Source organism: Dromaius novaehollandiae, chromosome 29 (genome assembly GCF_036370855.1).
Source record: "Dromaius novaehollandiae isolate bDroNov1 chromosome 29, bDroNov1.hap1, whole genome shotgun sequence".
NCBI lineage: Eukaryota > Metazoa > Chordata > Aves > Casuariiformes > Dromaiidae > Dromaius > Dromaius novaehollandiae.
Window position 1 is genome coordinate 3,672,797 of NC_088126.1, and position 12,344 is coordinate 3,685,140.

The following is a 12,344-nucleotide window of genomic DNA, read 5'->3' on the forward strand; positions in this document are numbered from 1 at the left end:
TATTTGTAGTAAAATGGTTGAGGGAACTACTGGATGTGGAGCAACTACATGTTGGTTTATAGCCCTTAAGTCTTGTACAAACCGATACTCTGGATCACCATCAGAATCTTGCCTGTTCTTTTTAACCGGCAGAATCGGAGTCTTGTACAGGGATTCACAGACTCTAAGGATACCCAGTCTCAAATAATGATTGATTTATTTTCGGATGCTCTTCTCTGCTTCCTTTGGGATAGGGTATTGTTTAACTGCGGGAGGCAATCCCCCCTTTGTTTTTATTGGGACTGGACTAGCTGATTTCAGTAGTCCTACATCCATTCCTAAAGAGCTTCATAATTTTTTAGAAACTGATTCTAAACCTGCTGGAATTTGCAGATTAGTCAACTCTGGTTCTGGTGTCTTAGCCAGAACGCATGAGCCCATAATTATTAGCTTTATCCCTTCCGGCTGTAAGCAGATGTGAGTATCCAAGGCTTGCAGGAGATCTCTCCCCAAAAGGCACATGGGCGCGTCTGTGGAAATTATAAAACATCTCCACACTGTTTTACCCCCAATAGTGAGTAATAAAGGCTTAGATAACATTCGTTCGCCTTTTCCCATTACTCCTTGCATCACTATTTTATCTGATGACTTTCATCCTTTAGGCTCAAAATTTAAAAGGGAAAGGGTGGCTCCAGTATCCACTAGAAAGGGAACTTCTAAGCCTTCTATATTTGCCATTACCTGCCCCTCAAATCCAAATTTATATCCCATAAATTTACCCCAATTTCCACAGTATTTTCTGAGTCTCCTATCTCCCATCATTGTGGACTGACTGGGAATTGCCTGGTCTCCTTCTTAGCGTTTGATTGCCTCATACCGGCCCCTCGATTCCCAAGTACACTTGGGACCTTGAGAAACAAAGCCTCCTCTCACTGCTGGGGCAGCGTTAATTGTTGTGGTCTGGAATTACCTCCTCCGGACCTTGAAAGACAATGACGGGATGCATTAAGGAACGGGAAGACCCCAGACCTGACTATTACTATTGGTCTGAAGTACCATGTGAGGGGTGGAGAACTTAGACTGTAAAGTTGCAACTGCCCAGGGATTTCTTTGTTCAGGGTCCCTCTGTGGAGGCACCCAGCTCAAGCTGTCATTTGCTGCTGTACCACTTATAGTAAATGAGTTTGTGACACTTCGTGTCTGAGACTCTGCCTCGGGAAACCTAGGGTCAGAGACCTCCTTTAACAGACATGTTCTTTGGTTTGCAAAAGAAATTAGCTCCTAAATAAATTAAGAGGTCTGAGACTGAAATAGTGAGTTTCATCGATGTCATTAGAAATGTCTGTGAGCAGCTGGTGTCTGTACTCGTTTTCCCTTGGCTCCCTATGTAGTCCACAGAGACAGAGGGAGAGCTCTAGAGGCTGGGTCCTCCCGGAGTAGAGTCGGCAGCTGAAAGACGTGTTACCAGTCTCTTCCAGACACTCTTCTCTCTCGCTGCCCTGACAAGATGAAAGTAAGCTAACTTGCTCAAACTGAAGTGCCTAACTTTAAGGCATCTAAAATATAAGCCTACTTAGTATTATTTGCTGTTGTTGTCATTCCAGATGCTTCCTATTGCAAATAATCAAAAGGAGAGAAGTTCTTTAAGATGCTAAGATTTTTCCCCTTCCCCTAAAGGGAAAGCAAGGCATTTAGGTCAGGACATTTAATAACAATGCTTCCTCAGTGTTTCTGGAGAAAGAGAGAGGAAGAAGATGTGGAAGAAAGCAGGGGATTACAAGAGAGAGACTCGATATTAACTTGTTTGAAATCAACAGCCTTACAGATGTTCCAAGTCAAAAAAGGCAAGTACTGAAAAGCAGAAGGAATAACTTTCAAAATACTTATCTAGGTGGATGACCTGGCATCTGTAGATAACAGTAAGTATTTTTGCTGGAAGATTAGTTTGGCTTTTGAAACACAGATGTGATGGATGTTTGAATTGGGCCAAAGTGAACTGGGAATTTCCCAGGCATGGCATGAAATAGTTTGCAACCTCTTTAAAATACTGTGCTCTTGAGAAAGAATCCTTTGTGAGTGATTGGAAAAGGTAGAAAGGAGAGAGAAAAATCTCTGAGGACTCTAGCTGAAGTGTGAAACAGAGAAATCAAGGTGCCCTGAATGGTTGAGAGGGATATTTCTGTCTGTGTTAACATAGGAAGCAAGGAAGGGAGCCAAGAAGGAAGGACATACCCTCCCGCCCAGACTGTGTAATTCTCACACTCACTTCTTCATGCTCCAGCCTCAGCAGGATGTACTGAAATTGGGCAAGGGAGCAGGAAATGAAACTGCAGTTGCTGAGTTCATTCTAGAGGGTTTCTCAGGGCTTGATCAAAGACTACAGCTGTTTCTCTCCCTGCTCCTTCTACTCATATACCTGACAACAGTGATGGGGAACACAACAATCATTTTCCTCGTGCATGTGGATCAGCACCTGCAAACCCCTATGTACTTTTTCATCAGCAGTCTGGCATTCCTGGAAATCTGGTTTACATCCTCCACAACCATCACATTGCTGGTGACTTTGAGCTCTGGTAGGAGAACAATCTCCTTAAGCAGCTGCTTTGCCCAATCCTATTTCTATTTTGCCCTGGGTTTTACAGAGTTTGCTCTGCTTGTTGTCATGTCCTTTGACCGCTACGTTGCCATCTGCCAGCCTTTGCATTATGCTGCCATCATGAAGCAGCAGCTCTGCACCCACCTGGTTGTTGCTGCATGGGTCGTAGGCTTCACACTCGCGAGTTACCACCTGGTCCTGCTCTCAAAGCTGACTTTCTGTAGTCCCAACAAGATCCACCACTTTTTTTGTGACAACTCCCCCTTATTCAAGCTGTCCTGCTCTGACACCAGCCTGCTTTGGAAAGCAGACTCTATTTTGATATTGTTTGTAGTGCTGGGTTCCTTATGTCTAATCACGGTGTCCTACATGTGCATCTTCCGCTGTATTCTGCACATGCCAGCAGTGTCTGGGAGGAAGAAAGCTTTTGCTACGTGTTCTTCCCATCTCACCAGCTTAGCCATTGTATATGGAAGCTGCATTGTTCTCTATGCACGGCCCTCAGAAGATGTTTCCTTGGAGACCAACAGAGTTGTAGCTTTGCTGAACACTGTCCTGTACCCATTCTTAAACCCCTTCATCTACAGTCTCAGAAACAAGCCTGTGAAAGTGGCCCTGAAGGAAGTCCTTGGCCGTGCGAAGGTTCGGCTTTTTCCCCAGCTATGGTGCTTCTCGGGACAGCAATTCTAACTATGTACCGTATATTATATCACACACATATATATGTAGCTACTAAATCCAGGTGCCTCAGGGGATTTATGTTCTCGTTGGACTGTAGTGTTGAAAGGAAGGAATGTGAACTGTGAGTCTTGGTTAGAGGGGGTTGTTATAAACAAAATCTAAAGAATATTAATAAAATGTTGAACACACACACTTCTTAGGACTGGGACATAGACTGCCAGTGCATGCTGACACAAGGAAGTTTCATAAGTCATCTCAGGAAATTTAGCTGAAAACTCTGGGCACAATGTCCAAGGGCTGTTGAGAAAAGCTCAAAACACCTTCTCTCCCTGAATAACAGAAGATGTTAAGCACGAAAATTAAGCTCAGACATTACAATGGGTTCAAATTCATTGGATTCAAATCCATAAAACACGTCTCAGATTCATTAGTGTGATGAAGACAGCCTCACTGATTTGCTAGTGAGAGCATGAAGACAATAGCTTTATTTATTCACTCTGGAGGGAGATTTCTTAAAAATTCATATTTTTATAACATACTGTCAGCATGTTCACTGCTAAAAGCTCTGCTTTAGCTCCACTGATGACTCTAGGATGCATTTTTCTGAAGGAAAAAAAAATCGTATCGCTTCTTGGATAATTAGGCATTTTCTACCTTCTTTTTCTTCGCTGAAGGAGTTTTTCATGATTGAGAATTATTTCAAATAAACCATGTATGCTTCTATCACACTTTTTTCTTCTTGTCCATCAATGAAATTTTATTTTTCTCCATCCATATCTTTACATGGCAAAGTGATGGGCAGAAGCATGTAGTATTGATAAAGGGAAACACATTTTAGAGAAATAATCAACACATGGAGATCCCTTTTTGTCCTTTTTCTTTCTTTTTTTTTTTTTTTTGCATTCCACAGGTGGGGAAAAAAAGCACAGAGGAAGGGAAAGCATTGCCATTGTTTTACTCCTTTGCAGCTGTTTCGAATCAGCATTTCATTTTGTTAGGGCCTCTGAAGGGCAGCATTACTGTTAACAGCTTTTTAAAATGTTGTGTGTGAGCATCCCCTTTCCAAAGGGAATTCTACAAGGGCGAACTCTTTTCAGGAGAACCAGGTGCAGTTCATCTCTGCAGCCCGTCTCCTCACATGGGTCCCCAGGGAAGCTATGGCACGTTGGGTGACCAAAGCTCAGCCCAGCAGCGCACTTGGGCACTCTTGGGCAGCTCGGTCATCTTGCTCCAGGCTGGGTCCTTCTGAACCAGCGAAGGATGTGGTGGCCCTGGGTCTTCCCCTCTGGGCCCACAGCTCCACCAGAAACATGGGGTTAGGGTATGCAGGCAGACAACTAGGCTCTGGCTCGGAGTTGAGCTAACTGACCAGGGCGTGAGAAACTAGTGGGTATGAGAAGTGATTGGACGCTGCAGGGAACAGAAGGAGACCCTGCCAAGTTACAGACAGCACTGTGAGGGATGGCTGGATTTCAGTGATGGTTAAGGGAGAGTTATGTGAGAAAAGGACAAGCTTCCCACATAACTGGCGTATTGGGGTCCTTTGGGGAGCAGACTCTTGCAGCACCAGCAGTACCGAGGTGACAATACCAGAAGCACCATATGAGCCAGAGGTTACCTAGCTAACAGTATCAGAAATATTAAACTTGAGTACATAGGCAGTAGAACTGGGGTCAATGAAGAAAAGAATACTTAGAGATGGGCTGTTTATTTCAAAGGGGACAAAGCTGGAAAAAGGGAGGGATCAAGCTGGATCATGTCAGAAGCAGCATGGGAAAATGGAGGCAGAGGGAATAAAAGGGGCCAGTCACGTGTAAACAAGCTGCTGGCAAGTACACTTGTCTGGCCAAGCTATGTACCTGGTCTCTGCAGTGTAGGCTGCCATTATATTAAATCCTATTCCTAGCTATTTCTGTGTGAGTGTGCTCTCTGTTCTGCATGAGTGCATGTGTGGAAGGCTTGCAGATGTCCAGGCAACCAGCTACCAGAGATACCTGTGCGAGGGTGCATGTAAGGCCCTACAAACTTTGAATCTGACTAACTGGTGAGCAAGAACAGGACCAGGCCATTTGTGTTGTTCATGTTTATGAGTATTGCACACATCTCTGTGGTGCCTGTAAAGGTACTATGTCTGAGTTGATTTTTTTTGGTGGTCGACCATGTCCATACAGAGTGTGTGTGTATGCCTCTTGGAAGTACATGCCCTGCCTCACTGCTGACAGGACCAACGAACAGAGAACTGCAGCAGTTGCCCTTCCAGCAGACCAGTTGACCTAGTCTGGGACTAGGATTGGATTCAGCCGCACCCAGGCTCCTCTGAAGAGGAGTTTGGAAAGCAAGAAGGTCCTTTCTGAACCTCGTGACTCAACAGGAGGGTCTGCTTCGCGCACACTCCTTTAGACATGACCTGTTGACCTAGTCTGGGACTAGGATTGGATCCAGCCGCACCCAGGCTCCTCTGAAGAGGAGGCTGGAAAACAAGGGGGTCCTTTCTGAACCTTGTGACTCAACAGGAGGGTCTCCCTGACACTTTCAGCTGACTCTGTCCTCCGCACAGTAAATAACAGAGTGCAACTTGCCATCAAACCTCATTAAATCACTCTCTTATCTACGATTACACTTTGTTAAGTCACTGTCTTACTACAATAAAACATAGTGCTGCTTCTCTGCTACGAGTGAAGTGCATTACTGCACTCATCCACACCACAGGTACCCAGGGCTGTTCTTCAGAGCGACCTTGACAGGACACAGAAATATGCTGCTGGGAAAAGCAAAGCCATGAAATATCCTGGTCTTGGGTGGCATAAGCCCCACGACAGGCAGAGCGGGGGCCAAGTCACTAGAGAGCACCTCTGCAGAAAAAGTCCTGGAGGTCCTGGGGACAAGCGGAGCAGTGTGCCCGGGCAGCAAGGCCAGCCCTGCACCTGGCTGTGTTAGCGGAGTGCAGGCAGCAGGGTGAGGGAAGGCATTGCTTCCCCGCGGCTCGGCATGGGCGAGACCGTGTCTGGGCACAGGGTCCGGTTTGGGCTCCCCAGTCCCAGACAGATGTAGACGCACTGGTGCGAGCCCAGCAGAGGACCCTGAGCTGGTGGGGAGCTGGAGCATGGGACCTATGAGGCAACACCAAGGCTGCTGGGTGTGTTGAGCTGGGAGAAGAGAAGGTGCAGGGGGATCTGGCTGCTGCCTGCAGCTGCTAAGGGCAGGGTGAGGAGAGGATGGAGCCAGAGCCTTCGCGAGGTTCCTGGGGCCAGGATGAGGGGCAAGGACACAAGGGGCAGCAGGGAAAATTGCCATGTGAGAGTGCCAAAAGCCTTTGAAGCCTAAGGGGGCTCCAACAGAGAGAGTCCGAGCTCTGCCAGGCCCTGCGAAACCCCCTCTGGCTGCCACCCCTTGCGGCAGGAGCTTGGAGCAGAGACCTCCAGAAGCACCTTCCCACCCCAGCTGCTCTGGGACTGGTTGAACAGGTTTCTCTCCAGGCCTGACTGGCTTCACTGGCATTGCCTGCACTAGCCTTTCTCTGCAGATTTACCTGACACCAAGTAACACAGGCGGAAAAGCTTCCCAGGGTTTTATTCAAAGCAGGAAATGGCTGTCACCGACTAGGGTCTGTGCGGGCACGAGTGCTAGGAGACAAGAAGCATTTCTGTAGCACCCAGGACAGCGTCTCCGTTGCTCTTCCTCTCTGCTCTGCGCCAGCCCCGATCTCAGGGGACCTGCCCGGCACTTGCACCTGCACACCGTTCCTCTCGCTGCCCCGTGACACAGTGGCAGCAGAAAGCTCTGCGCAGAGCCCGAAGTGCTGTGCTGAGCCATGAGGGCCATCGCCTGGGAGCAATTATTCTGGCAGGGTTTTCCTTCCCTTTCAGACTCCTTTTCTTTGGCACTCCAGCCACAGCTCTACCCTCTGTCTCTATCTCAACCCTAACCCTAACCGTTGTTGGCACTCAGCCAAGTCGAGGACGGTCATACGTGGTCCCTTGGAAAAGGCGGTCCCAGGACAATTGTTGTGGCAGGGTTTTCCTTCCCTTGGAGGCCCCTTTTCAGGGGCAGTCCAGCCACAGCTCTATGCTCTGTCTCTCTCTTGACCCTACCCCTAAGCCGAACCCTAACCCTAAGCCTAACCCTAACCCTAACTCTCGTGTACGCTGAGAGAAGTTGAGTGTAGTCATACGTGGCCCCTTGGAAAAGGTTGTCTCAGGACAATTATTCTGGCAGGGTTTTCCTTCCCTTGGAGGCCCCTTTTCAGGGGCAGTCCAGACACAGCTCTACACTCTGTCTCTCTCTCAAACCTAACCCTAACCCTAACCCTAACCTTAATCATAACCCTAATCCTAACTCTAACTGTCGTATGGGTGGAGGCAAGTCAAGGACAGCCATGAGTGGTCCCTTAGAAAAGGTGGTCCCAGGACAAGTGTTCTGGCAGGGTTTTCCTTGCATTGGAGGCTCCTTTTCGGAGGCACTCCAGCCACAGCTCTACGCTCTGTCTCTCTTTGAACCCCAACCCTAGCTCATGCTCAGTCAATATGAGGACAGGCATACATGGTCCCTTGAGAATGGTTGTCCCAGTACAATGGTTGTGGGCGGGTTTTCTTTGCCTCTCAGGCCCCTTTTCAGGGGCAGTCCAACCACGGCTCTATGCTCTGTCTCTCTCTCAACCCTAACCCTAAGCCTAACCCTAACCCTTGTTGGCACTCAGCCAATTTGAGGATGCACCTAAGTGGTGCCCTGGCAAAGGCAGTCCAAGGACCATTGCTCTGGCAGTGTTTTCCTTCCCTTTCAGGCCCCTTTTCAGGGGCAGTCCAGCCACAGCTCTACGCTCTGTCTCTCTCTCAACCCTAACCCTAAACCTCCTGTAGGCTGAGGCAAGTCAAGGACAGTCATACGTGGTCCCTTGGAAAAGGTGGTGCCAGGACAATTGTTGTGGCAGGGTTTTCCTTCCCTTGAGGCCCCTTTTCAGGGGCAGTCCAGCCGCAGCTGTACACTCTGTCTCTCTCTGAACCCTAAACCTAACCCTGACCCTGACCGTAACCCTAAACCTAACTCTGACCCTAACCCTAACCCTAACCCCCACCTGAACCCTAACCCTAACCCTAACCCCCAACCCCTAATCCCTAACCCTATCCCCTAACCCTAACCCACTAACCCTAACCCTCAATCGTAACCCTAACCCCAACCGTAACAGCAACCCCAACAGCATTCCCAACTCTAACCCTAACCCTAACCCCTAACCTTAATCCCTAACCCTAAACCCTAACCCTCACCCTAACCCTTATCCTAACCCTCACCCTCACGCTAACCTAGACCATACCAAAAATCACTCGGAGGCACCTATACCACTCCAGAAGGCACTTGGAGGCACCTTTGCCACACCAAAAGGCACTCAGAGGCTCCTACACTGCTCCAAACAACATTCGGAGGCACTTAGACCTCACCAAAAGGCACTCAGAGGCCACTGGCCCACTCCAAAAGGCACTTGGGGGCCCCTACACTGCTCCAAAAGGCACTTGGGGGCCCCTGCACCACTCCAGAAGGCACTCGGAGGCACCTGGAACCCTCAAAAAGGCCCTCAGATGCCCCTGCACCACTCCCAAAGGCACTCGGAGGCCTCAACGCCACTCCAAAAGACACTCGGTGGCACCTAGACCACACCAAAAAGCACTCAGAGGCACCTAGACCGCTCCAAAAGGCACTCAGAGGTACCTGTACTGCTCCAAAAGGCACTCAGAGGCCCCTACACTGCTCCAAATGGCACTTGGAGGCCAGCAGCCCACTCCAAAAGGCACTCGGAGGCCCCTACACCATTCAAAAATGCACTTGGAGGCCCCTGGCCAGTTCCAAAAGGCCCTTGGAGGACCCTACATCGCTCCAAAAGGCACTCAGAGGCCCCAACGCCACTCCAAAAGGCACTCAGAGGCACCTAGACCACAGGGGCTCGACGGGGCTTGGGGGCGCTTCCCACCACGAGGGCGGCTCCCGGTGCAGAGCGTGGCTGCTGGCGGCAGTGCAGGTTGTGTCGGAGCAGGTTGGGGAGGGTCAGGACCGGGTGGGTGCTGTGGGCGGGCGGGCGGGCAGGAGCGAGCGCCGGGGGAGCCAGGGCTGGCGCAGCTCGGCTTGGCTCGGCCGCCTGGGAGGAAAGCTGTGCCAGGAGAGTCGTGGCCAGCGGCGGAGGGGCTGCTCGTGGCGCTGCTGGGCCAAGAAGGGGGGCCAGAGCCAAGGCGAGGGGCCAAGAGAGCGTGAGCACCAGCTGCCGTCGAGTGGGCCGAAGAGAGCTGCTGGGGGCGGCGGGCGGCGGGCAGCACTGCGGGCTGAGATGTTCCCGGGCGCAGGGCGCCCTCGAGCACAGCAAATATGCCGCTGTCTGGGGAAACACTTTTCCTCCCCAACACTTCCTGGAGGTTTGTTTTCATTCTCTGAGAATCCCTAGAGGCACAAGCAGAGCCGAAGAATAACAACCTCTGTTGCCTAATAGACCATGGAATAGGCAGTAGCACAGGGGACGCCAGAAAAACCGCCTGTCACCATTTGGCCAAAGATGGTCAAGTTTTCCATTACTTTCTTTTGAGAGAGGCACTGAGATTACTTGGAAGACGTCCAGATGTGTGTAGGTCCAAAGGCACTGACAACCACTGGTCTCCTAAAAATGCCAGGCACGAGACTTTCAGGCAATGCACATGGGAAAGGAAGGCCGAACACACTGAGCTCAACAGATCATGTATGTATGCACAATATGTATGGAACAACAACAACAACAGATAGCCAGTAAGAAAGCTTAAAAGGATTTATATGAGATTTATGAATCTATTCTAGATATATATGTATGCATATACGCACAGCTCTATTTATATTCTATCTACAAGCTCTCTTTACTGAATTATGCACTGATGACAAGACAGCAAAGAAAGAAAAAGAATGGGGGAGTAGAAGCACGTTCCCTGTTACTGAGCATGGGAGAAGTTTTCAATTTCTTCCTTCATTTCCTAAAAAAGATAACAAAGAATAATCACCAACTAAACAAAGGCAAACTTGATAGAAGCTGGAATAGAAACATAAACATCCTGTAGTCGGCTGCTTTATATAAAACAAAAGTGCATACAAGTGTTGGCTGGCGCTATTTAGAAAGTACATGTGCTCCATCCATTGCAAGGTCTTTGATCAGCTCCAGCTTTAAAGTTATCCTCAGGTGTGCAAAACAGAGTAGGACACAGAACGCACAGTCAGAACAGAGCACCTGTTCTCGCTCTTTTTGCAGTGTGGAAGAAGAGATCAAGACGAGCCAGGCTCGGGAGAAGAGACCTCCTCTTCTGAAGGCAAACCACAGAGGGACAGAGAAGTTTGCCTCCTCCCATGCACAAGCATCTCAAAGAGAAATGGGTTTGTGGCTCTTGAATCTCAAGACTGAATGTGTGGCCTATCTGAAAGTGCCAGGAGTCATTGCAAACTGAACGAGGGCTTTGCAGTCTGGCCCAATGCCTTCCAGATGGAAGTCAGCAACTCGTATGTAACACAGACTACTAAGCAGGAAAGGGATGGAGAGTGACTAAGCAGAATAACTGCAGTGCACATGGAAGACGTGCAGAGCAGTGACAGGAAGTGCTGTGTAAACAAAGTACCTCTATTAACTGTGTTTTGTCATCATCTTGCTGATGGCGGTAAACACACTGGCTGAGCACCAGATGTAGTTTTTTGAGGTGGTGGATGTTGCAGTCCTTCATTGCCTCACCAACGACATTCAGCAGTTGCTGAAGAAAAAAGGGAGACAGTACAAGTTTACAATGGCATGAGATCTTTTGAATAGGCTCTCGATGTGTTCAGACACAAAAGAAAATAGTCCAACACAACTCGCATCCTCCTTTCTTCTATCACCAAATAAAAAAGGAGTGCTCCAACCCACCCTGAGACACATGCTGGCTTCCTTCTCAGCACGGGGTGAACATTTCCTCCTCTTCTCTGCTAGGCTCTCTGAGGGCGACGTGTTCCTCCTTCGCTTTCGTCTGCAGACAGCTGCACAGAGGCAGCTGCACAGAGGCAGGAGAAAAAGCAAGCCAAAGCATTACCTAAGCAGGTCTGTCTGCAAAATCTAGCATTGTGAGAGGGACTGGAGTACCATTGTGCTGGCTCACTACATACATGTGTTGAGGGAGAGAGGGCAGCAAGTGAAGGGGGTCAATTTGTTATTAGAATTGAAAAGCACAAGAACTGGTTAGGTGATATCAAGCACAAAAGAATCCTCCTCAAGTTTCTGAGGAGAAAGAAGAAAAAAGAGAAGAGAAGAGAAGAGAAGAGAAGAGAAGAGAAGAGAAGAGAAGAGAAAAGGAACTTGCCACTAGAGAGGGGTGTACTGGAAGCTCCGGGCACCGCTGGCCATGTCTCATCCCCTTGCTCCTCAAGCTGCCTCTCTTCCTCCTCTGTCAGCAGTCGAGGCTCGGGTGGTGATGCCACAGGCAGGACTTCCAGTGCCTGACAAGCTTCAGTCAACCAGAAAAGGTTAGCCAAGTGATGGTACTCAGATACCAGCAGAGTAAACATTCATGCCAGGAAATCTATTACCAAAGCAAATGCCGAATGGCTGCTAAGCTACAGATAGCAAAGCTGTGTTTGCAGAATAGCCTCACCTGCTTTTTTTTGTGCTGCAGCAGGTTTAGCAGCTTGGGGAACAAGCAAGTCCTCAAAAAACTTTCTCCTTTCCTCCTTGCCAGGTGACTGGACGTTGAAAACTTCTCCATAAAGCTCAGAAAACAACACTTGTACCTGGGGTGGGAGGAGAAAAGACAGTGCAGCCCTAAGGCCCGCCCCCCCCCAAATTTGTCTTCTACTCCAAAAAGATGAATACCTTTTTCCATGAAGCTGAGGAATGCTTTGAACAAGGGAGAGACTAGAACAAGTTTGCTTCCTGGCCTTAAAGGCGAGATTATAGTGGGTCAGCCCAGCAATCTAGGGCATCTTCTTTAAGGAACCCCTCTAGGATTGAAGCTCTGTGAAGCGACCCTAGGTTCCAGTGCTCCCAGGGAGGACACTGGCCATCTCCGAGGCTGCCTGTTTTGGATTTACTTGCCTTGCTGCCCTTCAGTTTGAAGCCTTGTGGCAAGTG

The 12,344-nt window shown here is 49.0% G+C and overlaps 1 protein-coding gene across 1 annotated transcript; it reads left to right on the top strand.

Moving 5' to 3' along the window:
- Positions 1-2,407: 2,407 nt before the first annotated feature.
- Positions 2,408-3,265, top strand: LOC135323905 (olfactory receptor 6E1-like). The gene has a single exon (XM_064499015.1). It carries the CDS (start codon positions 2,408-2,410, stop codon positions 3,263-3,265), a length of 858 nt encoding a protein of 285 aa, XP_064355085.1.
- Positions 3,266-12,344: the final 9,079 nt, after the last annotated feature.